We start from the raw sequence: 27,698 nt of genomic DNA on the forward strand, positions 1-27,698 counted from the left end.
ATGTCACCTGCTACCTTGCTGTTGGGCCCTGTGACTGTGCCCCTGGTCCCTCTCCACATGGGATTGGCCACATGTGGGATGCTCCAGACAGCTGGTGTGTGCCCCTGGAAGACCTGGGGTGCCCTGCAAACTCCTGGAAGATGGTGGGGCAGGCAATGGGCCAGATGGGAGTTCAGGGACATCTAGCTGGGACATGTACTGCAACCTCACCCTGAAGGTCATGCATGGCACCCAGGCAGTGGATCCATCACCCATATATCTTCAAGATGGGATGACAACTGCTTCAACATGGACTGCTTGTCCACCTTCCTGGTGGCTGGGCTTAATCTGGCATGGACTGGTCACTACATGGTCTCCCTTCTCTTTCCAGAAGTGGCAGGCCATGTGCCAGCTCTCCAGAAAGTGGCATCTGACATGACAGGACCATTTTCATGATGTCTACATGCTGTACACTTCATCTCTGTGGATGTGGAAAAGAGATTTCGGAGGCAGACAGTGTATTGCCCCATCCTCATGCAGGATGTGCACAAACTGGTGAAGGTGGTGAGGTCCAGGCAAGAGCCAGAGGCCCTTTTCTAGGCACAATATGCCATGGCATGTCTGCACCCGTTACCTGATGATGATCCATGAATTTAAGCACGAAGACTCCTCCTGGAGCAGCAGGGCCTCACCAGAGCGTGTGGCAAGCCCACAGCACTGACTGTTAAAGTCTGAGATTGTCCCCTGGAAGAAGCCTGCTAAGGACCTGGACACTATGGCTGCTGCACAGCTGCATGCTCAGCACAGCATCACCCTCTTTCCTTGGAGAAGGATGCAGCCTGAGCTTCCTGGATGGTGATGCTCACCCCAGGCACTGCTGTAAAGGGTAGAAAAATTACATCTGTCCTGTGCTGTGTGGGTTGGGAGTGTCTCAGAGTCTGTAAATAGCTGAGTTTCCCTCATGCTCAACTCGAAAGTGAGAAGGGGAACATTCCCCAGAGAGGGCAAAAGAATTGGTCAGTTGCCATCACTGGTAGAAATGCTGTTTTTAATTTTATTAAATTGTCTCTCTAGTATAAACTTCCAAAATATCTGGAACCTCTGATATAAAGATCTGTGCCATGGCTCTGTAGCAAGGCTGTTGCTCCTGGGGCCAGTGATGGTGGCACTCATGGGGGGGTGATGCACCTGGCATCAGGGGACAGCTGAGGTTCCTCTTTGTGATCTGGAGAAGGGTGGGGAGCACCAGGGGAGCAGAGCACTCCAGAGCCACCCTCAAAAAGGGGCACATAGGGGATGTAGTGGCCAATGGGGCCAGGATAGGTCTGTGGCCGCAGCAAGAGTTGGTGCAGGGTCTCGCCCACCTGCACGAGGCTGTGGGAGAGGACATGGAGGTGAGAGACTGTGTCGCTGGCCAGGCTCTCCAGTAGTGCTTGCTGCTGCCGTGATGTCTGCAGGATCTGCACCAGGAGCTGCTGGATGTTCTGGAGCAAGCCTGCCACGCCAGACCCTGCAATGAGACAGGGGTCAGTGGCACCTCACTATGGCTCCAAGAGCTCTCTGTGAGGTTGTCAGAAAGATGCAGGAAATACCCACCATGCAGGCCTGTGTCTGATGCATCTTCACCTGCTGCTGGCTGCTCACTCATGGCTGCTGTCCCATGGGAGCCTGTGGCTGCAGCAGCCAGTGGCAGCCTTTGGTTTCCTCTTCCCACCCCCAGGGATGTCTCACCAGGAAAACCTGTCACGAAAGCTTGGCATGGAGGAAACAATAGTGATGGAGATACCCAAGCCCCAAATTTAGCCTGACTATGACACAGAGCCTTGTGAGGGCACTGCCTCTGGGAACCCATGCCCTTCTCACTGAAAGGACAGGATGGAGCTGTGCCCTGGAGCACGAGGACTTGCTCAAAGCTGCAGACACTTACCGGCCTTTCCCTCAGTTCCTTCTTGCTTCAGATCAGCGTGACAGCCTGGAAGGAGACCAGACACAGCCTGTGAGCTGCAGCCACCTCCTGCCCCAGGGCACACAAGCATGGTAGCCAGGGCTTGGTACTCACCCAGGAGGGAGAGGGGAGGGAAGCAGCCACCGGTGTCTGCAACAAGAACCATATCAGACCCTGCTTGTGGGGCTGAGGGGGTTTACTGGGCTGAGCAGGGCAAGGAAAGCCTTACATGGCATGGCAGGAGCTGTGGGTGGTAGTCCAGTAATGTAGTCCCCACCAGCTGCTGGGAGAAAGCAGAGAGGAGAGATACACCTTCTGAAGGGACCTGCTGGTCCACCAGCCTGGGGTCTGCCCAGCTTGCCCCAGCCAGCCCCTCAGCCTGACGTGCCCTAGCCACAGCTCCAGAGCGCCCTGCAGGGCCCCAAAGTTTTTCAGAGCTAGGTACAAAAGCAGGAGTCACTCACCCACCACTGCAATGCAGCCACCTCTGGGCTGGAAGGCAGCAGCGGCGGAGCAGCATGCAGCAACGCTACACAACAGACTAGGACTGGAAGACAAGGAGAATCCCACATCCACTTGAAACTGCAGGGGGAATTTGTGGAGACAGAAGGTAGTTACCCAGTGTGGGAAGATGGCCGGGGTGTCCACACAAAGCAGACTCAGGGATGTGTCCTGCATCACCTCAGTGCCAAATCCCTGGGAGCGTGAACAGGGAGGGGTTTGCAGGATGTACACGAGTTGGCTGGAGGGCGGGGGAGCTGCAGGCAGCTCTGGCTCTCACACACAGCCTAAACTCATCTGAAGCTTTATGGTATTACTGGGCAAATGAGGAGCCATGAACTGCTGAAGGAAAGGGAGTCACACGCCCTGCAATTCCACCAGCCACGAGATCCCTGTGTTGAGCCACTGCCCCTTCTGGACCTCTCGTCTCATGATCTGCCACAGGGCAGCCAGCAGCCTTGCCATGCCCTCAGGCTGAGACCCCCTCTTGCCCTATCCCAGCCAGCCCCATCCCCACATGCTCTGGGGCTAGTTTGGATCCAAAGCCTGCGGAGACAGAAGTCCAAACACACCCATCACTGACCACCCTCGCTGAGGAACGTGTGATGGATGCCCTGATCCTCTTAGCCTGGCATTCCCATCATGCTGGCATGGGTTTGGGCTGGAGCCGTGGCCACGCAGCTCAGTGCAGCAGGGCAGCTCAGTACTTACGACTCTCTGGCTCATCCTTTGCACACTGCAGCACCATTGACAGCAGCGTGCCGGGGGTGTCCCCGCCAACGTCGTGCTCTGCAGAAGGAGGTGAAGGGGTGCAGAAAACAGCTTCAGTAACTGGGGGAAGAGGGGTGTCTGCCACCTCGCAGCCAGGACAAGCCCTACTCTGGCTGCATGTGCCCACGGATACCTGGTGGCTCTGGTGAGGATGGAGAGCGTGTGGCAAGGGCTGACCTGCGCTTTCTGGAGGGCAGCTTCACCACGTCTAGGGGACGAGAAGACAATCAACAGACCCTGGGTGTACAAGCAGCACCAGCGCTCCACCAGCCCCCAAGTCCAGCCACCCCGCAAACCCACACGCCCATCCCGGTCCCCACCTGGCATCCTCCGCTCGCCAAAGACGGGCCGCCCCGCCGCCTTCCAGATGCTCTTCATGGCTCGGTAGTGCGGCGGCAGCCGGGCCGAGTGGTGTCCCGCGCTGAGGCGCGTCTCCCGCTCCGAGTGGAACGCCTGCTTGAGCGCCTTCCACTTGGAGCGGCACTGGGACACGCTGCGCCCGTAGCCGCTCTCCGTCAGGCCGCGGGAGATCTGCCGCCAGAGCGCCTCGTTGGGCCGCGACGTGGAGGCCATGAGCAGCGCGGCCTGCCCCGAGCCCTCCACCAGCGACAGCAGGCTGTCCACCTCCGCCTCCGTCCAGGCCCGCGCGCGGGGCATGCTGCGGGCCGGGCCGGGCCGACCCGCGACCGCCCGGGCCCGGCCCTGCGCTCCTCAGCGAGGATCCCGGGGGGATGCCCCGCCGGGGGGGCACCGGGAGCCGCAGCGGGAGCCGCACCGACACCGCACCGGCACCGCACCGAGCGCCCCTGCGCCGCAGCGGGAGCCGCGCCGGGAGCTGCCGGGAGTCGCATCGAGCATGTGCAGCCCCGGGAGGAGCCGCTGGGAAACGTAGTCCGGGAAGAGATATCCTCCCGCAGCGACAGCCGCGGCAGTCGGCCCGCAGGCGCCCGGGGCTCGGGGAGCTCTGCCGCTCCCCCATACGGGCACGGCAGGGCTGGCCGGCACGGCAGCCCGGGAGGCTGGGGCGGGGGAAGGAGCACCCAGCCCCCCCATTTTCCAGGGCTGAGATGCAGCTGCAGCCCCATGCAAAACAAGTGGCTTGTAAGCAAACACCCGGTGGCATTGCTCCTTGGAGAGAGGGACGTGGCAATGTGTCCTGTGCCCCAAGGATACCCAATCTTCCCTAGGTCAGATCAGACCGAGAGAGCCACGCTTGTTGAACCTGGAGAAGAGAATGTTCTGGGGAGACCTTAAGCAGCTTTCCAGTACCAGATGGACTATAGGAGAGCTGGAACAGGACTTTTTACAGGAGTGTGTAGTGATAGTAGGAGGAGGAATGGCTTCAGACTGTCAGAGGGCAGGTTTAGGTTAAATATTCATCATAGAATTTCAGAATATCCTCAGCTGGAAGGGACCCTCTGGGATTGTCAGAGTCCACCTCCTGGGCTTGCACAGGACACTCCCAACAAACCACCATGTGCCTGAGAACATTATCCAAATACTTCCTGAGCTCTGCCAGTCTTGGTGCTGTGATCACTTCCATAGGGAGCTGTTCCAGTGCCCAACCACCCTCTGGGTGAAAAACCTTTCCCTAATATTCAACCTCAACATTTCCTGGCACAGTTCCCTCAGGTCCTGTCACTGATGATCAGAGAGAAGAGATCAGTGTCTGCCCCTCAACTTCCTGTTGCAAACTGTGATGAGGTCTCTCCTCAGTCTCCTCCAGGCTCGAGCAAACAAAATTACTTCAGCTGCTTCCCATATGGCTTTTCCTGTTTTAGGAAGAAATTATTGCAATGGTGGTGAGGCACTGACACAAGTTGCCCAGGAAAGCTGTCGATGCCCCATCCCTGGCAGTGTTCAAAGCCAGATTGGATGGGGGTCTGAACCACCTGGTCTAGTGGAAGATGTCCCTGTTCTTGGCAGGGGCCTTGGAATGAGATGACCTTTAAGGTCTTTACAGCTCCAGCCCAGCCATGGCTGCATGTTTGAGCCAGCAGCCATTCCCACTGCTTGCTGCCCCAAAACCAGGACTGTGCAGGTCCCTCCTGCTCAGATGCTGGCCTCAACAGGGTTGCCCCTTGCCCCAAATGTCTGGTAGTTCCACAACCCCACTGGCTTTTTGTAGCAGGTGGTGCCTCTGGGGACCCCACCAGGAAGTGACACTTTCCATTTTGCATCACACTCGTCTGAGAAGGTGGGCTGGGAAAGGGTTGCCACTGCCCCCGTGGGCTGCAGAGCAGGAGACTTGGGAAGGGATGGAAGAGGGTGTCATGTATGCTGACCTGCGCTTTCCCCCGACTCCAGGTAATGGCCCCCCAACTCTCCCGGTGGGTTCCCTGCCCTCCTGCAGCCCCTTGCCTTCCCCAGAAATGTCCTCCCAGACCTGCTCCCCCCACTCCCTCTTTTTGGGTGTCCTCTCTGAAAGAGCTCCTCTCCAGCCCTGTTGAAAACTGTCTGCTCTTGGGGTGAGGGGCAGGAGGGGCTCAAGGGCAGGGAATCCCCACTGCACCCCCTTGCCACAGCACAGATGTTTCCCTTCTCTGCTCCGTCACCCAAGCTTTGCGTGCAGGGAGATAATTTCTAGGATGACAAAGCTGCTGCAAATGGGCTCTCGCCCACTTTTTCCCAGGCTCCCCCTCTGCCTCCTGACATTCCACCTGGGATTCACAGACATTTCCTGACTCCAGGTTCCCCACTGCTCCCTCCCCCACTCCCCAGTCTATGTTAACTCCTTTTCTCAGCTCCTCAGCAGCGAATGCGCCTGCCCTGGTCCTGGGCAGCCCTCAGCCTGGGTCTCCTCTCCCTGATGCTCCTGCTGGCACAAATCATCCTTGTCAGCCTGAGTTTCCACTGTAAGTATCAGCCATCCAGTGCCCAGATTTCTGCAGAGGGGGTCCTGGGGTCAGGACTGGCACCATAGCACTTGTGTTGTAACAGACTGAGCTGCAGTTTCCCATGGAGCTGGGTCCTTCTGCTTGGGGTGAGGGCATTGAGGGTCCTGGGGCAAGAAGGAAAACTGATGAGACAAGACACCACCTACGTGGCTGGAAAAGGAAGCTGGGGAGACAGCGTGGGCTTGGGGAAAGCCACTCTGTCACATGGCAGTGAAAGAAGGGCAGGAGGCACAGCGCTGACACTGAAACTGAAAGACAGCAGCACTTTGTCTGGAAGCCTGTTGCATGGAAGGCTCCCAAGCAAAATCTTCAAGGACCTGGGCAGGGTTGGGGTACCTAAAGCAAGGGACACCTCATCTGCATGAGGCTGTCCTGTGGGAGAGGACACTGGGTGCTGCTGGGAGCAGGAGCCCAGAGTTGCTGGGACACACCTCTGCTCTTCTGTTGTAGATTTAGTGCAACAACAAACAAGCTGCACACATGGTCCCTGGAGTATAGAGGAGAGCCCCAGCTATGGGAAACACACACTGGAAGGTAAGACAGCCTGATGGGCTCCTGAATAAGGTTTGGAGAGGGCCTTACTGCTTCTTTCAAGTGGTAGGATCTGTCCATACTTGCTTCCCTGAGCTCTATCCCTATGTATTCCTTCACCTTTACTGCCTGTCCCCTGGCTTGTGGCATGGAGAGCTGCCCCAGCACTGCTGAACAGGCTGAACTGCTAGAACCCCATTAGAAGAGATGACCCCAGATGGCTCAGTGTTACCTGGGCACGCCACCAGTACCAGGATCGTGGATGCCACCAGCTTCTGGTGCAGCTGAAACCTTAACTGAGTTCCCTGGAAAAAAACTGAGTTCTCTGGAAATTGTGTTTGTATTGCCTCCCCAAACCTGCAGCTCCCTGCTCTGCTCATTGCCTGTACCTTCCTGTAACCATCCACTCTTCCTGGGGCTCTGGGACTGGAAGGTTGGAGCTGGGCTCCCTAGTGAGGGCAGGTGCAGAGTGGTCTCTGTGAGGCAGATGTACAAATATGATGGATTGGCTGGTGCATGACTGCCCACTGTCACTCTCCTGGTCCCTTGGGCTGGGGGCTGGTGGCAGCCCCTGCCTGCTGCCCCATCCCACTTGCTGTGTTTCTGGTGTGCAGGCTCATGCCAGTTTTGCCCAGTTGGCTGGCTCTGGGATGCAGGGCAGTGCTACTACTTCTCATCTGCCAAAAAGAGCTGGGAGCAGAGCAGAGAGGACTGCTGCTCCAGAGGGGCACAGCTGGTCACCATCCAAGCCAACACCACCCTGGTGAGTACACCCAGCCTGGCCTGTCCAGCTCCCTGTGACCATTGGGCAGTCCTGGTGACCACCCCACAGTCCCTCAGCAGTCACCCCCACTCAGTATTGTCTCAGCTTCCTGGCCCATGTGCCTAAAGCCTAGCAAAGCCTCCAGGCAGGGAGCTGGCAATGCTGTGCCCATACAGCACAGCCCCGCTCACTGATGGTGTGGCTGGGCTGGATGTACCCCAGGGGGCTCATGTGGGTCCTCTCCTGTGTTAGGCTTTCCTGGTGCGCACAGCTAACTTGGATGCCTTTCACGTGGGGCTGAAGCAGGATGGCATCAGGTCTGACTGGAAGTGGCTGGATGGCACCACACTGGAAGGGTGAGGCTATCAGCTTGTTCCCAGCCAGGCATCCTGAGGGTCCAGTATCAGGGGTCGAGGTGGTGGCAGGGACAGGCATGCAGGGATGTGATCCATATTTTGGCCACCTCTTTTCTTCCCAGGACTGCACTGGGGCATTTTAGGGAAGGGGCGTTTTTAGCAGGGGCCTGACCCTGGTGCCCTGCCCACACTCTGCCTGGGTGAGGGACTGCAGGGGATCTCACAAAAGCAGGGTCCCAGTCTGGTTGATGCTGAGCCCTGCTAGGATTGACCTGGGGGTGCTTTGTGAGTGATGGGGCTGGGGGCATCAGGGCATGTGGCTCTGCTCCACGGGGAGAGTTTGCTTTCCCCCACCCCTTCCCTGTGCAGTGTCTGGTCCCTGGCTTCAGAAGGTGCTGATGGGATAGCCTCAGTTCTTCCTGTCCATTCCATCTCAGCCCACTCTCTCCCTTGCAGGATCTTCCCGCTCCAGCGCTACACCAGGTCCTTCCAGGCCTGTGGCAGGGTGTCAGGCTTGGGACTTTTAGGTGGTGCATGCACGGAAGCCCTCAGATGGGTCTGCAAGCAGAGAGCAGCCACCCTGCAGTGGCTCCAGTCCTCACCTCCTGCCTTCCTCTGGGGAAACACCACCTACAGCTGTGTGAGGCCCTGATGGCTGTGGTGACCCCCAGCCTGTGCCACCACCCTGTTCCCTGCCTGACCTCAGTGCCTGGGCATTTCCAGGCTCCACTGCCTCCTGGCCCAGACCTCTTTACCCTCCAGAACTCTGCACTTTGCCAATAAATTCTGCCAATGACTGCAGCTGGCTTCGGGGTATGGGGGTGGTAGGATGGAGGTGCATCTTCCAGCCCTCAGACTCAGTTCCATCACTGACAAGTGGGAAATTACATCTGCTACTCTGTGGCTGGGAGCCAACAGCAATCCAAGGAAACAATCCATGGGAACATGGTCCAACAGCAGCATGAAGCAGCTTCTGTGCAGGCTGGCACAGGTCCTGTGTAAGCTCTGGGATTTCTGATCAGGTGTTTGCCTGGGCTTTTGCTTCCTGGGACATGCTGCTGAGAGATGACCCTTGGCCTCTGCAGTCCCATGGAGGACTTGGGCTGGGCTGCAGCTTGTTTGGTGGTGCCTGCCCAGTCTGAGGAGGTTCCAGCAAACTCCCTCACTTTGTTTTGGGGCTGGGTGATGTGTGAGAGCCTAAAAGGCCAGCTGGGTCTTGATTTGGAGTTGTTTGGTCCCAGAAGCTGTTATGGTTTCAATATAGAGCACTGAGTTGTTCCAGCAGCCTGCAGCTCTGGCACAGATCTGGCTGGGTTTCCCTCCCAGCACATGCCAAAAGGACCAAGCCTCCACAGCCAGTGCAGCTTGTCAGCCTGAGCAGGACTAGGAGGGGGAAGTGTAGCCCTGCTGTGGCTTGTATGCATGGGCTTGGGCTCTGCACAGCCTGGGGACCTGAACACAGAGGATGTTGATCAGGAGGGAGCTTGTTTACTCCCCAGCCCCTAAAGTGAGAGCACACACAGGAAAAAAACCACTTTTTGCAAATAAAGCAACTACTTCTGCTTTTCTGCATATGAAGACGTGTGTCCATGCAGTATGTTCTTAGCCACACTTTACCACCTGACCACAATGGAGAAGAACAGGACTGGGTTCCTGGGGTGCTGCTGGCCAGCTGCCTGCGTGGCCCAGAGTGTGGCCACATTGACCTGCAGTTTGCTGAGGCCTCTGCTCGCTGCCCCCACGTGCCCTGCAGACCCCAATGAGGAAAACATTCACACAAGAACCTGCTGCTGAGGCTGGTGCTGGCAGTGGCCAGCCTGGGTGAGAACCCAGCACAGGGTGAGCAGTGGGTGATGGCAGTGGGACCATGGGGTGAGCCCCATGGGCACTCATCTTGTTGCAGGTTTCCCATGGAAGAGTTTCAGATGTCTCATTTCACAAAGCCATTTATTCACAGCACAGTAACACAGAAATAGCTCGAGATGGTTCCTCTGAGGAGGGATGCCCAACAAACAAACCCTTGGGCTTTTATCCCCTTGTCTGCTTGTGCTCAAGCCTTGCTCCTCCTCCTCATTTCTCTTTTCCTGCCCCATCTCTGTGCCCATCCACCTTGCTTTCATCACCGCTCTCTTTCCTTATCCAAAAGGTCAGCATTTCCTACTCTTGCTGTGTCTGTGTGTCCATGTATCTGGACCAAACCACTTGTGTGCATACTGGAGGGCAGGACAGGGGTACAGAGAGGCCTGGAGAAATGGTTTGATGGGAGTCTGCTGATACTAGAGTGGGTAAAAGTGAAAATCCTGCAGCTGTGAAGAAAGGAGAAGCCACACATCAAGATGGGCAAGCAAGCTATGCTGAACCAGCCTGGAGAAACCATGAACCAGAAGCTGGATGGGGTCTGCAGCGTGTCCTTGTAGTGGAAACTACAACACAGTGGGCAGTGGAGGCTGGAGCTCAGGGCTTTAGGAGCATGGAGGATGTCTGGACTCTCCAGGACAAGCCAGACACAGCAAGTCTGTTTTATGTGACAGCTGAGACTGTAGGAAACCTGCAATCCTGTCCCAGCCTTGCTGTGCCATTGGGCTGGCTCCACCAACCTCTTTTTAGGGAAGGTCTTCCAGGAGCTGCCCTCTCAATCTGAAGCCATTTCCCCTGGTTCTTTTGCTACAAGCCATTCTGTAAAGTCTCTCTCCAGATTTCTTGCAGCCCCTTTTGGTATTGGAAGGCCACAGTAAGTTTTCCCTGAAGCCTTCTCCTTTCCAGACTGTACAATCCCACTTTTAATAGCAGAAATCCTCCATCCTTCTGGTCATCTTGGTGCCTCGTCTGGGCTGCAAGGTTCCTGTCCTTATTGTGCAGGGACCCCAGCTCTGGTGCAGTGCTCCAGGTGGTCTCAGCAGAGCAGAGCAGAGGGGCAGAATCCCCTCCCTGCCCTGCTGCCCACGGGGCTCTGGATGCAGCCCAGGACACGTTTGGCTCTCTGGGCTGTCAGTGCCATGGCTGGGGCATGTCCAGCCTCTCACCCACAGCACCCCCAAGCCCTTCTGGGCAGGGCTGCTCCATCTGTTCATGCCCAGCCTGTGCTGATACTGGAGTTGATCTTACCCAGGGGCAGCACCAGCACTTGATCCTGTTATACCTCATGAGATTCCCATGGGCCCATTCCTCCAGCTTTTCCAGGTCCCTCTGGATGGCATACTGTCCTTCAGGTGTGTCAAACCACCTCAGCTTGGTGTCATCTGCAAACTTGCTGCGTGTGCAGTTGATCCCACCACTCAGTTTGTTGACAAAAGTACTAAATAACATTGGTCCCAAGGTGAATCTCTGAGGGTCAACATTGTCACCAGTGTCCACATCAGGATGCTGAGCCATTGACCGCTATCGTCTGGAGCAGTTCACCCATTGAATCAATTGCTCTCAAATTTAGAGGAGGATTCTTGAAGGCTTTACAGAAATCCAGATAGAAGACGTAGCCCTTCCCTTGTTCTGTGATACAATTGCCGCATTGTAGGCCACTGGGTAGGTTGGGCAGGACTTGTGGTGAAGCTGTGCTGGCTGTCAAGTCCAGCTTAGCAAAATGGTTCCAAACACATTCCCCCCTCTGCAGAAACACTGAGTGAGACAGGGAGGGGTCAGCACTGCTTCTGAACTCCCCACCCCACCCCATCTGGGTCCTGGTCAGGGGTCTCTCATCACCCTCCTTTGGCAGATAAGGTCCTACTACATTCTTAGGGATGTTTCCCCCTTGCTGGCAGGGGTCTCCCCTTTTCCCCATGTTCCCAAGTCTCCCCAGTGCTCCTTGTTCTCTCCCACTGTCTTATCAGTGCACCTTCATTTTTTTCAGGACCACCCTCATTTGTAGTTCCATTGCACCTTCTTTCTTTCCATGGTCTCAGTATTCCCACATTCACCTCCCATGGTCTTAGGGCTCTTCATTGCCCTTGTTTTCCTCCCATGGTTTCAGAGTTTCCTCATCCGTCCACCATGTTCTCAAAGCTCCCCAGCACTCCCCCACTTCTGATATGGTCTCAGGGCTTCCCAGCATTTTCTCATGCTGATGGCACCACTGTCAGCACCCTTTTCAGGCAGGACCCAGCCCAAAGCCCTGGGCAGGTGATGAAGGCAGAAGAAAGGGCAGGACAAGAGCTGTGAATGCTAAGAGAAGGCACAGGCTGTAAATCCGAAAGTCCCCAAAAATGGGCAGGTTGAGGACATCAGTGTGTCATTTCTCCAGCTTTAAAACGATGCAGATGACAGATCCTGCAGCCCTGGCAGCCTTGGGGTAACAAAGAAGGTGGGAGCTGGGCTCTGCACTGGAGACCTGGGTCAGAGCTGCACTGGCCAGGGCACACAGGGACAGGCAGTGGCACAGTACAAAGCAGTATAATATGTGTATGCATGAGTGTGGGAGAGGGGAATAAGGGCTATTTTCCAAAATCCTTGCTTTAAAACAGAGACACTTTTCCCCAGCAGTTTTGCAATGCAATTGACACAAAGTGTGCTCAGGTGACAGTATCTCATGTCTCAGGACAGGTCCTGCTCCTGAGTCCAGTGATGGAGGGGTGTGGCAGCAGTCAGTCCTCTGCCAGAAAACGAGGTTTGGTCTCAGATGCACTGCTCAGCTCTGGGGATTTCTCGCAGATCCACTGGAAGGTCTGGTCACAAGGAAAATTCCACATTTCCCAATTAACTACTGACCAGCACTCTGAATTCTGGGGTCTCCTAGGAAAGAGGGCATATCTCAGGGCAGCAATGACAACTTCCTTACTGTGAACACCACTTCCCATAGATCCCAGTGCTGCTGAGGCAGGCAAGGCACCTGGCACAGAGATCAGCCTGAGGAAGTGTCAGATTCCTCCTCCAGCTCTTCTCTGCCACTTGGATATGTGGCACTGCATCCCAAAGCTTGGCTCTATCCTCACCCCTCTCTCTTGGGGCTCTGCTCATGGGACCATCAACTTTTTTATTGTGGGGTGTCACAGGGGCAAAACAGCACCTTTCTAGTATGGCAAAGGGGTGGGTGCTTGTGTCAAGGACTCTCACACTTACAAGTGGTATTTGTTGTCTGTCCTTCCAAAAGATCTCCTGGTCCCGTGAAAAAATCTTGGTCCAATCCAGTACGTTGCCTTAGACTCGTGCACAAAATGCTAGGGCAGAGAGAAGCTGTCAGCCACCTGCTTCATGACCAGCATTTGCCAGGTGCCCAGGAGCCCCAGGGCTGGCTGTGCATCTCCCCGGGACTGCCAGGATGGGGACCTGGGCCCCATGGTGCTCCCCTGGCACCTCCACAGACACTGCTGCAGCTGGTTCTGCCCATCCCCACCCTCCTGGGGTACCACAGCCCCCCTGCTCTGTACCGGCACCATCAATTGTGGCCACTTGTCTTGGACCAGCAGTTCAGCAGATTGATCTCTGCAGTCTTCCTTGCTCTGCTTCCAGGTCTTGTTTGCCACTGAGATGTAGAGACATCTGCTCTTGTAGAGTACCCAGCCCTTGGGGCAGCAATCTGGGGGCAAGGGCACAGCTCAGGTGTTCATCCTTCTATGGATGCTTGGGAAGCTCAGCCTGGCTGAGTTCAGCCCCTGCATCTTTGCAGCAGCAGCATCACCTGTGTCCCAACCCCATCAGGCTCTACCTGTGTTCACGCAGGCACGCAGGCTGCTCACGGTGCTCTCGCTGGTGTTGAGTCTCCCCTGCACCACCTGCAACTCCTCCTGCAACATAGCCAGCTCCTGCTGGGTATGCCCCAGCTCAGCATTCCTTCTTTCCAGCTCCAGCTGGGTGATGTTGTACTCATGCCACACTCGCTGCAGCTCCTCTCTGGCCCATGCCAGTTCCAGCTGTGTCTGCTCCAGGCTCTGCTCCCGTGCCCTCAGTGCCTGTGACAGGCGGCCCTGCTCGGTCCTGTGCTCACGGGAGGTGTCCTGCAGGCTGCGGGAAACCTGCCAGTCTGGGGACAGGGCAGGGCAGCTGAGACTGGAGCATGGGGCCCTGCCTGGGGCACAGCTCTTGCAAGGGAGAGTAGGGTAAGAGTATCTGGCTGTGGGTGGAGTTTGTCGTGGGGGTGCCAGTGGGAAGGGAATGGAAGCCCCAGTGGTGCCAAGTGGAGGAAAGACATTGGAAGGCAGTGGGAGACTGTGGAGAGTCAATGACAAAGGTGGTGGAAGGCAGTGAGAGGCAATGGGTAGGCAGTGGGAGAGATTGGTGGGCAGTGGGAGGCAATGAGAAGGCAGTGGAAGGCGATGGGAGGCAATGGGAAGCAATGTGAGTGTTTGGGGGGCATTGGGAAACAGTGGGAGGGTCTGGTGGGCACTGGGAAACAGTGGGAGGGTTTATGGGCAGTGGGAGGCATTGGGAAGCAGTGGGAGGTTTGGTGGAGAGTGGGAGGTAGTGGGAAGCAGTGGGAAGGTTTAGGGGGCAGTGGGAGGCAATGGGAAGCAGTGGGAAGCAATGGGAAGCAGTTGGAGGGTTTGGGGGGCAGTGGGAGGCAATGGTTGACAGTGGGAAGAAAATAGGAGGCAGTGGGAGGGCAGCGGGAGATGGTGGGAATAAAATGAGGAGGCAATGTAAGACAGTGGGAAATAAGTGGGAGGGAATGGGAGGTAGTGATGGGGAGGCAGTCAGAGGGATTAGGAGGCATTGGAAGGGAGTAGAAATGGGAGGCAGTGATAGAGAGTGGGAGACAATGGGAGAGGTTGGGAAACAGTGAAAGGCAGCGAGACGGCAGTGGAAAAGATTTGGGGGGTAAGGCAGTCGGAGGATTTGGGGGGCTGTATTACGCAATGGGAGGCATCTCGCGGTGGCCACGCAAGAGCCCCGGACCCCAGCCCGATGCCCGCTCCCGGTGCCGCCCTCCCGCTGCCCCCACCCCGACTCACAGCAAGCGCCCAGGGCCACGACGGCCACCAGCAGCAGCAGCAGCAGGAGCAGGCTGGCTGCCAGCAGCGCGGTGGGGTCGCGCCATCGCCGGGTCCAGCGCCCTGCAAGAGAGGAGCAGCCGCAGGCATCGCCCCGTGGTCCCCTGCCGCCACCCCGCGCCGGAGCATCCCCGCTCCCACCTGGGCTGGGCGCCGCTGTCACCGGCCCCAGCGGCACGTTCTCGTAGGGACTGTCATCGTCGTCGGGGACGGTGGGTGGGGGGCCCGCGGCGAACTTGAGGTCGGCATAGATCACGCTCTGGGCCATGTCCCCGATGGCCCTGGCAGCTCTGCCCCGCTTCAAAGGGAAAATGCAGCTGGTTTCTGCAGAAGCAGAAGTGTGCTGGGGTGCAGCGGAGGGGAAAGTACGGCCACAGCACCGGCGCCCTGCCATTGGCCAGGCACCACCATCTTTTTCCCCTCCACACACCGAAACTGCTCAGTGTCCCCTGGGGTGGCATTGGGGCGGTGCAGCTCGGGGCTGGAGCATGGGGCAGAGCTGTAGGGCTCAGCCTACAGAGAACTCATCAAATTCCCTAGGGCAGGGGAGAGCAGGTCTGGATTCCAGCTGGGAACAGGTAGTTCTGCTGCTGACTCCGTCCAAGATGGAGGTTCCCTCTTCTTGGTGGTCTGCTCCAGGGTCTGAGCATCACTGTCCTAACACCTAAAAGAGACTGACACATTGCAGCATGACCTTTCATTTCTCCTCTCGTCATGGCCACATCTCTCTACTCTGCCAGCAAGTACACTACGGAAAACTACATCCCAGACACAGAAGGGTCATGATAAATTACCCCATTGCTCTCCCTTCTTCCCCAGGCTAGTGCTTCCAAGCAGTACCAAGGAGGTACATTGGGAAGTCACCCAGTAAATCCCACTGGCTTTCCCCCTGCGTGTCCTCCTTGAGTCTGGGCCCCTGCATGTCTGGGCAAACATGCTCCATTCTTTTCCAGGAGGTTGAGTACATGCTGCTCAACATTTAGCTTTCCAAATCTCCTTCCTGTCCCTTTTGAAGCTGGCTTTGATTTTCCTTTCTCCACTGGTGAAGAATTTCCCTTGCTCTTGCAGAGCTGATGGACAGTGGCTTTGTAACACCGTGCTCCACTAGCACTGCTGTGCACCTCCAGTGTTCAGATGTGCCCATCTTGCCATCTGGAAGATGGTGGGAGGCAGTGGCAAGGCAGTGGAACAGAGTGGGAGGCAGTAGCAGGCAATGGGAATCAGTGAGAGGGTCTGGGGGCAGCCCTTCTGAAACCTGCCCTTCTCTGGATTCACTTCAGTAGAGACTTCTGAGATGCTGAGGACCTGGAAGGACCAAGAAGAAGGTTTTGTGAATACTGGGATTGTGGTCTTGGGAAGGGAAGGCAAAGAGGATGCCACTGATTTTTGTAACTCACTGGGGCTGTTTTGGAGCAATGCCAAAGCTGGGGTCTTCTTTGGAAGGGACCAGGGAGGGGATAGCGTAACAAAATACATCATGGGGAAATTCCCATTCTCAGAGGCTGGGAGGGAAATCTCTCTCTGTGAGGAACTCCAAGGAGCAGTCCACAGAGCAATTTGCTCCTATATTCAGGATTTCCCTGCTCTGCCCCAGCTCTCCAGTAAGCCCATGGATTTGGGTCTATCTTTTGCGCTGCCACTGCTGTGACATCTGGCTGAGCTGACCTCAGCCTGCCCTGTGCCTAGGGGGACCACGAGCGCTGTTAGTGCGTGGGAGGGGACAGGCCAGTGTTTCTGGGACCAATGAGAGGGTGCTGGTCCTTGCAGTTGTGCCTCACTAGTCCCATCTGCTAAGGTGCAGAGCAAACTTCTGCTTCTGCAGATGCTGGCTGCACCTCCGAGAGACGGCGCAACCACTGGGAACAGGGACATCTCAGAAAGGCATCCCAAGGGCAGAGGGGAGCCAGCAGGGCTCCGGGCTTGCCCAGCATTCACCCACATGGCCCAGCTTTATGCCGACCTGAGGTTTGCCAAGGTGATGGGGGGCCAGAGCACGGCCAGCCAGGCACTGGAGGCAGGTGAGAGCCCGCTGGCCCTGCCACGCTGTCCCTGTCATGCCCAACCCCACGGCCACAGCTGCTCTCCCCTGCCTTCCTCCAACAGCCTTCGGCATGGATGAGGCAGAGAGCCCCTATGAGAACTCGCAGCCAGCGCTGGCAGAACAGGATGAGGGTGGAGCTGAGCCCGGACAAGGTGAGTATCCAGCTGGATTCCAGCAGACCCAGGGTGATCATGGAGTGGGTCGTGGGTGGTGTTTTGAGGTCCTCCCACTCCCATCACTCACACCATGCTACCTGTGCTGTCATGCCACCACTCTCCTGCCTGTACCAAGGAAGGAGGTCTGGAGGCTGTCAGGGGTTTTGCAGCTCTGCAGATGATGTCTGTTGTCTGTTGTGTCGTGCAGGGTGCTGGTCCCGTCGGTGGTGCATTCCTGTGGGTCTGCTGGCAACTTTCCTGCTGCTGGTGGCCACTCTGGCCCTGGGGGCTTGCTGTGAGTTGGGGTACTGTGAACATCTGGGGCAGGGAGTGGTTGGGTCAGGGAGGCTGGAGTGGGCACTGTGGGTGAATAGAAGCATGCTCACAGACACTCACTGCTGAGTTCCTCTTCCCTGTCTGCCACAAGCTGGTCTATATCCCTCGCACATCCCTTGTACCTCCTTTCCCTCCCATCATCCATCTTTATGTCTGTTTCTCCTCCTTTTCTTTCCCATCCTGGCATTGCCCAGACTCGTATCACTGCACCCTCCCTGCCCTTAATCTGCTTTGTCCATTCCTACATCCCATCCTGCCTTGCCCTGCTCTCCCCCTGCCAGATCCTGCCCAACCCTTAACCATACAATTCCTGCTGCATTCTTCCCTCCCATTCTTTCCCATTCATGGATAATTCCCTGCCTTGCCCTGCCCACCCCACCTGCCTTAAGCAGGGTCAGTCCCACATCTGAACTGCCCCATGCCCGTGTCTCAGCTCGCCCACTCTGTCCCCAGACTGGCAGGTCACCCGCAGCCTGCGGGACACCTCCCTCGAGCACGCGTCCGAGCAGGGCCGCCTGTCACAGGAGCTGAGGGCACGGGAGCAGAGCCTGGAGCAGACACAGCTGGAGCTGGCATGGGCCAGAGAGGAGCTGCAGCGAGCGTGGCAGGAGGGCAACATCAGCCAGCTGGAGCTGGACAGACTGAGCGTGGAGCTGCACCGTGTCACGGGGGTCCTGGGCAAGACAGAGAGGGAGATGCAGGAGGTGCAGGGGAGGCTCAACAACAGCGAGAGCACCGTGGCCCTCCTGCGCTCCTGCACAGCTATAGGTAGGGTGATGGTGGAGAGGGAAGGCTGCTCCAGGTGACTGGCACGCCTCAGCAGGTGCCAAGGGGCAGGTACTGGCTTCTTTGACCATATGGTGGTCTAAAGGCTGAAGCTATGCCTGAAGCAGGCACTGAGCCTGTGATGTCTGCTGGGAAGATGTGGGGCTGTTCCTTGTTAACCCCCTAGGGCATCTGGGGCTGATGAGACCCTGAGCATGGACCTCTACACACAGATTGCTGCCCTTCGGGCTGGCTGCTGTACAGGGGCAAGTGCCTCTTCATCTCCTCGGAGAAGAAGACATGGGAAGACAGCAGAGATGAGTGTGAGAGGACGTATTCTCAGCTACTGGTCACCAAATCCTGGAGTCGTTGGACTGTGCCGGTAGGGTACTGGGGGGCTGAGGGCAGGAGATGGTGTATCCACGGATCCCCAGATGGGCTAGCACAGTTCTGGGGCCCCCTGTCCTGCCAAAACATTGGAGGGTGCAAGGCTGTTCTCTGGAGCACATGTCTGGAGGTTGACATGGGATAGAAAGGCTCTGGCACCCCTGGATGTTTCCCAGGCTGGAGCTGGGCACCAGGGCTGCTGAGTTGTCCTGCCTCAAGAAACTCCAGAGGCTCCTTGGGGAGATGATCACTCTGCTGTGAAGTACACAGTACTGCACTACATAGGTGCCATGGAACAAAACATGGAAAAACACATTTTTTCTTCCCCAGACCTTCCTGAAGAACGCAGATGTCCCATACTGGATTGGACTGCAGAAGGGCAGTTTCCCCTGGTATGACTATGGCTGGCTGGAGGAAGAGGACCCAGATGGTGAGGGGGGCTCGGAGGCCTGGTTCTGGGTGGATGGCTCCCTTTATGAAAGGTATGTGGCAGCCTCTTGCCAGAGCTCCCATCCTCTGGCATGGCTCTAGGAAGCATTTTAAATCCCATGAGTACCGGGTTACAGGCACAGGCCCTGGGAAACAAAGAGCATCGGAGCAGCAGGGACTGAGGGAAGGTGGGTGCAGTGGTGTGATAAGATGCTCAGAAGACACGTAAATGGAAAGCCAAGACTCAGGGGGGTGGGTAAAAGGCAGGGCATGTGAAGCAGGAGGCAGCAAGAGTAGACAGAAGAAACCCCAAATTTTATCTGGGCCCTTGGCAAGGTGTTTGAGCACCACCTCTATCCCCCCCATGCCCCCTTGATCCCTCTCCAAAGGGAGATGAGCCCTGCTGTCTGTGGAGAGTCCTGGGCTCCTCCATGCCACGTGCACCACCTCCTCACCTCGCTGCTGCTTCCTCTTGCAGTGTCTGAGGGCACTGGGGAGGAACAAACCTGTCTGGCCAGGTTCTGAGTACCTGTCCCTCCATCCTCAGCCCTCCCAGCTGCACCCAAAGCAGACCCAGGGCTCAGCACAGCTCCTCTGGTCATCCATGTGCCTCCAGAAAGGACCTGGCTCTCCCCACTGCAGCCATAGAATAACCCCCAGCAGCAGGGCTGAGAGGGGGGAGGCTAAAAGGGTGTCACAAGCACTGCAAACCTTTTACAGTGTTTCTCAGCCTGCCCGAGGAAGCGCAGGGATGCATCAGCTGAGCCTTCAGCCAGTGAAATCAGTAGGGGAGGACCGGGGGATCCCCCTCTGACTGCAGCATCCAACCCCTCCTCTGCCAGTGTAGAAAAGGCAGTTGTCAGCAGCTGCAGCTGCCTCAACAGGGTTTGTAGAAAGAACATGTCAGTGCCTGATAGGTTGTCTCCCCATTCAGGCCCTGGCAGTCAAAATCGAATGGAACCTGTGCCATAATAAGCCGTGGGAGCATCAAACCTGCCCAGTGCACTGGTCCCAGTGACCTGCACTTCTGGATCTGTGAGAAGGCAGCAGGGCCAAGCCTCCCTTTCAAGTGAGGATGGCTGCTGGCCCCAGCACTGCTGCGGTGAGTCCTGCTGAGTCAGGGACACATGGGCTCTGTGGGGTGTGCCTGGGGGAAAGGAGAGAGCCTGCAGCTCTGTCTGGGGCATGTTGACCCCCTCCCTTGGAAAGGGAGAGGAATGCAGTCACCTCCCTGTGCTGGATGGAGCCTGCCTCCATCCCTTCGCTGTCATGGGCGTTCTGGGTCTGAACGCTTCCCCTGAAGCTGTGGCTCAGCAAAGGGGTAAGATGGGGAAAACCCTTGGTGAGGTGCTTTCCCAGCCTTGTTGCATGTGGTGGAGGGTGAGCAGCATCTCTCCTTCACCTTCACCCTCACCCTCCTTTGCTTTCCCTTGCAGCACCTGCACCCTGCACACCGCTCTGCTTCACCCTTCACCCTGCCGTGTCCCTGCCCAGGGTGTCCCATCCATTCCAGCCAACCACTTCCCTCTCACAGCCCACTGCCCCTGGCCCACCCAGGTCCTTCCCACTGGTGTCCAGTGGCCCTCTGCCTCCAGCTGATGTGCTTTGGCTGAGTGGTAGAGGCTCCACAGCCAACCCCACAACTGCATGGGACACTCTGGGTCTTCCTGAACACAAGGGCTCGTGGGCAACAGGGAGCTCAGAACCAACTGCAGAATGGATCAAGCACTGATACTCGGCACTGGAGCCATCCACATCCCCAGCACAGAGAGCTGCTGTGCTGGCATGCCAGGAGCAGGAGCTGGGGACAGAACAGCCCTACCCTCAGACAGTCCCCTCCCCACAGCAGGGATTTTCTGCCTGACCCTATCGCAGGAGCAGCTTGGCCACAGCTTTCAGACAACCCAGCACTCACCAGCTTCAGCAAAGCCTCAGCCCCTAAGGAGGGAAGCTGAGTCTGAACTGGCTGGTGCCTGTGCTGACGTTTGGGGATTATTTTTGCGCTAATTAGGAAGTAGAGCAAAGACCTTTAGGGTCCCATGGTGTGATTGTGCCTTTCAAAAGCAAAAGTTAACTCATGTACTTGTAGCAGGATGACGCTTTGCAAGACAACTCATCAGGACTTTAAATAGCTGCTACACATGTGCACATGTGAAGATGAAGCAAAGTAGCCCTGATGTAACGCTGCGGCCAAGTGAGAGAGGAAGTTATGTTCAACCAGGCGAAAATGCTCTCGGTTTATGATGAGGTTGTGTGTGCCATATATAGTTGATGAAATGCTATGTGAGTGAGCTTGCATGAAGAGCAAAAGGCTGTTGAAGGCAAGCTTTCTGGAGGGGGCATGTGCCACTCCTCTGTCTTATCTGGTTAAACCCACTTTACAGCAATAAAGAGACACAGTTCGTCTGCTCTTTGTTTTCTTGTATACTACAGCAAACAAAACTCAAAGGCATGAACCCGAAGAACCTAAATAATGAAAGGGAATTTGTCTGAAGCCATCTCAATCGAGATGGGCACTTTAGGGAAGTTGAGATTTTGAGCTGAGCCAGGCTGGTTTGTAGTCTTGGAGAAGTTTCCCAGAATGCCCAGGCAAGACCATGCAACCTTCTGGGTCCACATCTGATGTGCATCCAAGAGACAGAACGAGCAGTCTGACTTGATAGGACATTCAATCTTTAATGAACACTTTAAATAAGCTGGGTATATATTACTAGCAATTATTATTAATAATAATAAAAAACACAAAGAGTTCTGCATTCACCAGTGCATTGTGCAGGAGGGAGGAAAGCCGGCTCCCACCCTTGCCGGGGGCCAGGCAGCCTAACTGTGCTGCCCACTGGCCCCATCCCCATGATGCCAGGATGGCATCCTGGCCCCTCTGCCAGCATGCTGCTCCCAAACCTGCGTGCCAGAGGGATGTGAGGCGCTGGGCTGACTCAGCACCCAACCCTCGGCATCAGCCAGGCAGGGACAACCCCAGTGCTGGCAATCCTCCCCGTGCACTGCCCATGGGCATTGCCCCTCTACGGTCCCATGCCCTCTTTTCCCCATGTCAGGGACTGGTTGTGCTCCCCACGCTTGTGGACACACATGGGCTCACCCACCAGCCCCCCAGGATCCCCAAAAACACACATACACACGCTGACCTCTCTACCCCAGCCCAGCACCTCTCACCCGCCTGGGTATAGGGAACTCCCAGTTCTCCCAAGGCAGCAGGCTCATTGTATACCCCTCTACGAGAGCCTGCAGAGAGGCGAGGCCTTGGGGAAAGGGGATCCTGCATCCAGGGCTTGAGCCCCCTGGCCCCCGCGGGGGACCAGCCCTGGCGCTCGGGGCAGTGCTCAGGGCAGCGGTGTTATTGCACTTTGGTCCCCAGCAGAGACCCAGCCCACCTCCAGGGTTCCCTGCAGATCCCCAAGGCTGATCCTGGTGGGGTGGGTGCCCGAGTGCCTGGGCAGCGCTGCGGCAGCCACAGCACTTGGCACCACGGCCACTGGTGGCCACCATGTGCCGAGTGATGACGGACCGTGGGGATGTGCCAGGCTACTGCACTGCCCAGTGCTGTGGCTGCAGAGGGGTGCAAGGGGCAGCTGGATTCAGCCCCACTCCCCAGGGTCCCCATCACTAGGACTGTGCCTCCGGCAGCTTCAGGCTGGGCTCAGCCAGCACTGGCCCCGGGGATTTCTGGTGCTGGCCCCGATCATGGCAGATGAGGCTTTTGGCCTCACAGTTGAGGTTCTGGTAGTGGGGTGGACTGGGTGCTGGCCGGTGGCAGATGGAGGCAAAGCTGAAGCTGAAGGGACTCAGGCAGCAGCCAGGGCAGGGCAGCACCTCGTCCTGCTCCAGCATGGCACCAGAGCTGTGCCCGGGCAGCATGGCCGAGTGCTCCGTCCGCTCCAGCGCTGCTGCACAGGAGATGCTGAGCTCAGAGACACCGTGCTCCAGCCCACTGCCCCAGGCCAGAGGTTTGCTGACCATCATGTGGTTGTTGTTGATGAGGAGCCCGTTGGGGGCTCGCACATCGGGCTGCCAGGGCTGCGCACCCAAGGGTGCGGTGCGGATGAAGTTGCTGTTGAGGGACAGCGGGTTGGGCTGCGGCGGCTCAGAGCTGTCTGAGGTGCAGTCCATCTGCTCCTCTGCCAGGGAGCTGGGGGTGGAGGCTCCTCCCCATGCTGGGGGAGGAAGGATGGTGGGGGGCTGGGAGTCATCAGTGGGATGAGAGGACCCCACACCCAGCTCCAGGCCCCCCCGGTGGGGCAGCTCCGGAGAGGAGGGCAGAGAGTGGCACTTGCGGGGGCTGGTGGTGGGTGCTGAGAAGTCACACTCCATCTCCACGGTGGGCTCAGGTGTCACAGGGTTGCTGAGCTGCAGTGGGGAGGGGGGCGGCAGGTCTAAGGTGAGCGAGATGACTGACTTGCTGGGCGTATCAAAGAGCTTGATCTTCCCCCCCTTCAGGTCCTCACGCTGGGAGAAGGGGTTGACACGGGGGGACGTCTCCACGGGCCTGGCCCCGCTGTAAGACTCCAGAGGCCACAGCAGGGTAGGTGACTTGGAAGGAAACACGTCAGACTGGCTGCAAGACAGGTGCTGGTCTGGCTGCAGGTGCCGTGTCCCCAGCTCATGCAGGGGTGACTGTTCGGTATGGCTGGATGACCTCCTGGCAACTCCTGGGTATGGGCATAGGAGAGTGTCACCAGCAGCCAGCAGCTGCCCGAGTGGGGTGCTACAGCAACTTAGCGGTGCACCCCAAGGTGGAACAGGGATCAGCTCTATCCTCACACAGCCCTGTCTCCTTGCCCTACAGCTGATGGGGCAGGATGGGAAACCCCACACTCCCCCATCTTTACACCTGCTATGGCCTGTCCCCAAGGTGCCCACGTACCACTGAGCGTGGCTGAGGTTCCAGATTCAGGCAGACTCTCCCCAATGCCGAACAGGGTGGCCCTGGCACCTTCAGCGCCCAGCTGGTGCTGCAAGATGCTCTCCAGGCACTGCGTGATTTCCAGGAATGAGGGGCGGGAGGTGGGCTCCATCTGTGGGCAGGAGGGATTCCCTGTCAGGTCTGTGTCTCCTCAAGCACATCAGGGAGCCCCGCAGGGAGCAAAGGCAGCTCCCTGCTCTCCCTGTAAGCAGGCAAGGCAGCCTGTCCTGCCTGCCCTGTCCTGTCCTGGCAGGGCAGGGAAGGGCAGCCAGTGGAGGTGGGAGTCTCACACTGCAGCAGTGAAAAGCCAGCTGGAGAAAGGCCGCTGGGCAGTCAATTCCCACCATGGTGCGGAAAGTGGTGACGTCCAGACCAAAATCCTGCACCAGGGAAAGGAAGAAGAGTAAGGTTGGGTCTCCTGGAGTACCAGAAGGCCCAGGGAACCCAACATGGCCTGGCCCCCTTCTCACTGCACTAAGACACAGCGCTGTGGACCTGGAAGCACCCCAACTGAGAAACAGCAGGGAGGACTCTGTCACCCCAAAATGCACTAAGATTGGGGCATGCTAGAACAGATATTGCTCTGCTCTCTGCCTGAATCCAACTGCCCTGTTCTCCTTTTCAGGCTCACTGTGGGTTCTGAGGTTACTGGCAGAAACAATCCCTCCCTGGGCAGCAGGTGGGACACAGCACCCCAGCCCTGAGATGTGGGACCAGTCCTGCACATGGGTGTCTGCCCAACACAGAATGACATCCCCCTTGTTTGATGAAGTGGTCCCAGCCCCAGTGCTGTAACCCACAGCTCCCCCTGTTCCCATCCCAGAGTCACCTCCGTGCGGGGCAGGTAGTCGGGGTCGGCTGGGACACGAGCGATGGTCTCGCACAGGATGATGCCATATGCAAACACATCGGCCTGCAGAGAGTGGGGAGTCACGGAGGGGCCCTGCAGCCCTCAGGTGATGTACCAACCATTCCGCAAGGCCACAGCCCTTTTCCTCCCTGCAGAGCCACACTGGGGCTCTGGCACCTCATCACCAGAGGGATGCCAAATTCCTTCCCTCTAGGTGCACCCAGGACTGCAAACCACTGGCAGCACAAGCCTGAGTAAAGCCCCACACAGGGCAGTCTCACCTTCTCGTTGTAGATCTCCCCACGCAGCACCTCGGGTGCCATCCAGTACGGGGAGCCCACCACAGCAAGCGGCTCCTTCTCGCTGCCCTCGCTGGGAGACATGGTGGAATATCAGAGGCTGTCCAGTCCCCCAGATGTCCAACCTCCCATCCTCCTGCTGCAGCATGCCAGGTGACCATCTCCACCTCCCTCCCTGGCCTAACTCCACGCACTCTACTCATCCCTCCCCAGTCACACTACCCCCTTCTTCATCCCCTCCCAGCCATTCCCAAACTGTTCCTGGAGTCCCTCCGGCCAAGGACCACCTCACTACCCCCATTCCTACCCTTTTAGCTGCATCCCCAACATCCACCCCTCCCCAGCTTCTCCTCTGACTGGGTTCCAGGGGTGGGGATGGACAGATGGATGCTGCCCATGTACCTGTAGGTGGGGATCTTTTCCGCCAAGCCAAAGTCACCCACTACAGCTGTGTAGCCACTGGCCTCGCAGCGCACCAGGCAGTTCTGTGGGCACAGGAGGACCTGTCACACCAACTGCACCAGCCCTGCCTCCCTGGCTACCAGTTTCAGGATGCCCCAGCACAGCATAGCCTCCTGCTCATCAGCCTGCCATGCCTGGGGCAGCAAGGCAGCAGCACGGGTATGGGACGATGAGGGCAATGCAGTGCCTTGGAACATCCTGTACCTTAGAGGTGAGGTCACGGTGGAAAATGCCCTTGGAGTGTAGGTAGTGTAGGCCATGGGCGATGTCGAGGGCCAGCTTGACACGCATGGACCAGGAGAGGGGCACAGGGCTGTCCAGCAGCTGCTCCAGGTTCCCACCATTGATATACTGATGGAAAGAGCTGGACCATCGCATCACAGCATCCCTCCCCCCACAAAACACTGGATTCCCATCTCTCACCTGAATGCGTATTCCAACCATCCCACACCACAGCCTCCCAGCAGGCCTTGCCTGCATGTGTCACAGGCCAAGAACATGTCCCTACAGGTATCACTGGCTTGCAGGAACCCTGAGACTCACGGCTGCTGCTACACTCTTACCTCTGTCAGTGCATGCAGCTGTCCCTGGTGCACACACACCCCCATGAACCTGAGAGACAGACGGAGGGGACCTGAGGGTGGCTGTGGCAGGAACCAGCCCCCAAGAGCTTATCCAGCATCACCAGTAGCTCCAAACCCCCAGGCTAAGGAAAAGGGGGGCAGTGGGGCTGGCAGTGGGGAAGCAGGTCCTACCTGAGGATGTTGGGGTGCGAGAGGCGATTCATCAGCTGCACCTCCCGCAGCATGTTGCCCCGGTTGCTGGTCAGCTTGTTCATCTTCAGCACCATGATCTGCCCCGACTGGCGGTGCTGCACCTGGAGGGGGACACAGGCAAGGCTGAGCCCCACGAACACCAGGCTTCACCCAGCTCCCACCCCAGCCCCAGAGAGGGGAGTTAAGCATCCCATAGCACCCCAGGGGACACTTTCCCTACATCTCCAAGCACTCCCAGTACTGATGACATACAGCCCCATCCTTCCTGGGGCACTCTGCTTCTTATGTTCCCTCCACCATGCTAAAGTGCCCTGAACTCCAAAGGGGTAACAACAGCTCCCATAAGCTGTGAGCCCAACTCTACTGTAAGAACAGGACAGTACAGGATTGGAGAGTATCAGGGAGGATGTTTTTTGGTCAGCACCACCCAGCCAGACCCTACCAGCATGGGGTGGAGAAAAGAGGGGGCACACTGCCCCTCGGAACCAGCTCTAGGTGTGGCCAACTGCTGTAGTGCTTGACCCCAGCCTGGCAGGGCATGGAGCCTGGATGAGCTGTATATTTAGCCAGACTCAGCCCAAAACTGTCATGCGATCTGGGGGCCTGGTACCCCGCCAAGAACAGCAGCTGGACCGTGGCCAAGCACGGACACCCCGTCCATCTGCAGCTCCCTGGCATGTGCAGGGGAAGGGAAGAGCATGGGATGCCCTGACCTAGCACTGTTATGAGGGGGGGCCAAGCCAGCGCTGAGGGTCCCCTCCTGAGCAGGTGCTGGGGGTGGGATGTCACCCCCCCTCGCCTTGGAGTAGCAGCTGCTGGGGGGACAACCCAGTGGATCCCAGCTGCCCCCAGCACACACAGAGCTGTGCACTGTGCACGGAGGCGCAGGCATTCCTCAGCGCTGCCGTCAGCTCCCTGCTCTTCTCCTTTTTAGTCGATGCTGGTTGAGGCTGCTGAGCCGGTGCCAGCCCCTGGCCAGCCCCACAACACTCCCACAACACCCCTCACCTCAGGGATTGCCTTCCCAGGAAAAACACAGGGGGCTGGCCAGAGGTAGGATCTCCAGTACCCTCATTCTGCTCACAGCTTGGCCCTTGTCTCCACCACAACAGAGGGAGGCTGGCATGCTGGGCCCTCCACGGCTCTCCTCTCACCCCCTGGTTGGCATTGCTCCTGGGGTGCATGCCATGATGGGGATCTATCCAGCAGAAAATACCCAGGGGATGGGGCAGCAGCACACCCCTTCAAAAGGGCCTTGGGGAAATGAGGGCTCTGTGAAGATCCTTCTATATGTCTGTGTGCACTGACACAAAACCAGTCCCAGTCCGAGTGGAAGTGAGAAGGAATAACTGTGCCATGCCACCATCAACCCACTGAGCTCATGGAGAGGCTTTGAATAATTCAGGAGACACCTGCCTGTGGACACCCCGCTCCAGTTACACCTGCTTCACCTGCAGCCAGCCCCAGACAGCCAGCTGGCACTCCTGACCCACCAGCAGAGGCCACCTGACAGCACAGCTCTGAACAGACCCTGGGCGAGTGGGAAGGGGACACTCCAGACACCTGCCACCACAGGCCCCTATCCTGGCACCCCACTATGCTGCAGGGAGAAGGGAG

At 57.6% G+C, this 27,698-nt stretch overlaps 5 protein-coding genes across 9 annotated transcripts in view; 2 read left to right on the forward strand and 3 right to left on the reverse strand.

Annotated features, from left to right (window-relative positions):
* The window catches only part of TESK1 (testis associated actin remodelling kinase 1), a 44,698-nt gene that overhangs the window by 11,330 nt on the left and 5,670 nt on the right, over positions 1-27,698 (reverse strand). The window contains exons 2-10 of one of the 2 annotated variants that reach the window (XR_013777205.1): positions 26,061-26,182; positions 25,869-25,917; positions 25,510-25,656; positions 25,246-25,328; positions 24,826-24,916; positions 24,524-24,607; positions 23,985-24,074; positions 23,656-23,806; positions 21,675-23,440 (exon numbers count right to left, since the gene is read on the reverse strand). Coding sequence is in view for 1 of the 2 variants with exons in the window: in XM_079330702.1 (XP_079186828.1) it covers positions 22,398-23,440; positions 23,656-23,806; positions 23,985-24,074; positions 24,524-24,607; positions 24,826-24,916; positions 25,246-25,328; positions 25,510-25,656; positions 25,869-25,917; positions 26,061-26,182 (1,860 nt within the window). In the remaining variant the exon portion in view is untranslated. Of the gene's footprint in view, positions 1-21,425; positions 23,441-23,655; positions 23,807-23,984; positions 24,075-24,523; positions 24,608-24,825; positions 24,917-25,245; positions 25,329-25,509; positions 25,657-25,868; positions 25,918-26,060; positions 26,183-27,698 lie in introns of those variants that run through there. The other variant, XM_079330702.1, reaches the window with a different exon arrangement.
* On the reverse strand, positions 1,011-4,033 carry LOC306814561 (uncharacterized protein). 3 transcript variants are annotated; one of them, XM_079330712.1, is made up of 7 exons: positions 3,517-4,033; positions 3,330-3,404; positions 3,137-3,214; positions 2,039-2,074; positions 1,907-1,951; positions 1,576-1,719; positions 1,011-1,489 (listed from the first exon to the last, which is right to left on the reverse strand). In XM_079330712.1, exons 1-7 carry the CDS (start codon positions 3,851-3,853, stop codon positions 1,149-1,151), a joined length of 1,056 nt encoding a protein of 351 aa, XP_079186838.1. In that variant the 5' UTR covers positions 3,854-4,033; the 3' UTR covers positions 1,011-1,148. The 3 variants fall into 3 exon arrangements, with proteins under 3 accessions (XP_079186838.1, XP_079186837.1, XP_079186836.1); XM_079330711.1 differs by having other exon boundaries at positions 1,606-1,719; positions 1,907-2,074; XM_079330710.1 differs by having other exon boundaries at positions 1,907-2,074.
* Positions 4,201-9,269, forward strand: LOC306814511 (killer cell lectin-like receptor subfamily B member 1B allele B). Of its 2 annotated transcripts, XM_079330648.1 has the most exons (7): positions 4,201-4,563; positions 5,328-5,503; positions 5,941-6,051; positions 6,544-6,627; positions 7,239-7,387; positions 7,640-7,743; positions 8,200-9,269. In XM_079330648.1, the coding sequence occupies exons 1-7, from the start codon at positions 4,469-4,471 to the stop codon at positions 8,393-8,395; spliced, it is 915 nt and encodes a 304-aa protein (XP_079186774.1). In that variant the 5' UTR covers positions 4,201-4,468; the 3' UTR covers positions 8,396-9,269. The 2 variants fall into 2 exon arrangements, with proteins under 2 accessions (XP_079186774.1, XP_079186773.1); XM_079330647.1 differs by lacking the exon at positions 4,201-4,563 and having other exon boundaries at positions 5,168-5,503.
* On the reverse strand, positions 11,244-15,054 carry LOC306814583 (B-cell differentiation antigen CD72-like; the record flags this gene model as incomplete). Its single annotated transcript, XM_079330750.1, has 6 exons — positions 11,244-12,465; positions 12,793-12,890; positions 13,101-13,249; positions 13,379-13,693; positions 14,622-14,723; positions 14,802-15,054. The coding sequence occupies 6 exons, from the start codon at positions 15,052-15,054 to the stop codon at positions 12,318-12,320; spliced, it is 1,065 nt and encodes a 354-aa protein (XP_079186876.1). The 3' UTR covers positions 11,244-12,317.
* LOC306814562 (B-cell differentiation antigen CD72-like) lies at positions 16,485-21,301 on the forward strand. The gene is made up of 8 exons (XM_079330713.1): positions 16,485-16,678; positions 16,764-16,853; positions 17,065-17,151; positions 17,646-17,960; positions 18,191-18,339; positions 18,675-18,826; positions 19,708-19,875; positions 20,210-21,301. Exons 1-7 carry the CDS (start codon positions 16,600-16,602, stop codon positions 19,844-19,846), a joined length of 1,011 nt encoding a protein of 336 aa, XP_079186839.1. The 5' UTR covers positions 16,485-16,599; the 3' UTR covers positions 19,847-19,875; positions 20,210-21,301.

The sequence above is a fragment of the Erithacus rubecula genome (assembly GCF_903797595.1).
Source record: "Erithacus rubecula genome assembly, chromosome: Z".
NCBI classification, from domain to species: domain Eukaryota; kingdom Metazoa; phylum Chordata; class Aves; order Passeriformes; family Muscicapidae; genus Erithacus; species Erithacus rubecula.

What these genes read in the sequence shown, in the direction of transcription:
- LOC306814561 (XM_079330710.1), bottom strand. Translation starts at nt 3,853, where the DNA reads ATGCCCCGCGCGCGGGCCTGGACGGAGGCGGAGGTGGACAGCCTGCTG. An exon ending in TGGCGAGCGGAGGATGCCAG is followed by an intron (nt 3,405 to 3,516) that starts GTGGGGACCGGG and finishes CTCGTCCCCTAG; the next exon opens with ACGTGGTGAAGCTGCCCTCC. An exon ending in ATCAGACACAGGCCTGCATG is followed by an intron (nt 1,490 to 1,575) that starts GTGGGTATTTCC and finishes GTCTCATTGCAG; the next exon opens with GGTCTGGCGTGGCAGGCTTG.
- LOC306814511 (XM_079330647.1), top strand. Translation starts at nt 5,173, where the DNA reads ATGGCTGCATGTTTGAGCCAGCAGCCATTCCCACTGCTTGCTGCCCCA. An exon ending in TGGGAAACACACACTGGAAG is followed by an intron (nt 6,628 to 7,238) that starts GTAAGACAGCCT and finishes TCTGGTGTGCAG; the next exon opens with GCTCATGCCAGTTTTGCCCA. An exon ending in GATGGCACCACACTGGAAGG is followed by an intron (nt 7,744 to 8,199) that starts GTGAGGCTATCA and finishes TCTCCCTTGCAG; the next exon opens with GATCTTCCCGCTCCAGCGCT.
- LOC306814562 (XM_079330713.1), top strand. Translation starts at nt 16,600, where the DNA reads ATGGCCCAGCTTTATGCCGACCTGAGGTTTGCCAAGGTGATGGGGGGC. An exon ending in GGAGTCGTTGGACTGTGCCG is followed by an intron (nt 18,340 to 18,674) that starts GTAGGGTACTGG and finishes TTTCTTCCCCAG; the next exon opens with ACCTTCCTGAAGAACGCAGA. An exon ending in GATGGCTCCCTTTATGAAAG is followed by an intron (nt 18,827 to 19,707) that starts GTATGTGGCAGC and finishes CTCCCCATTCAG; the next exon opens with GCCCTGGCAGTCAAAATCGA.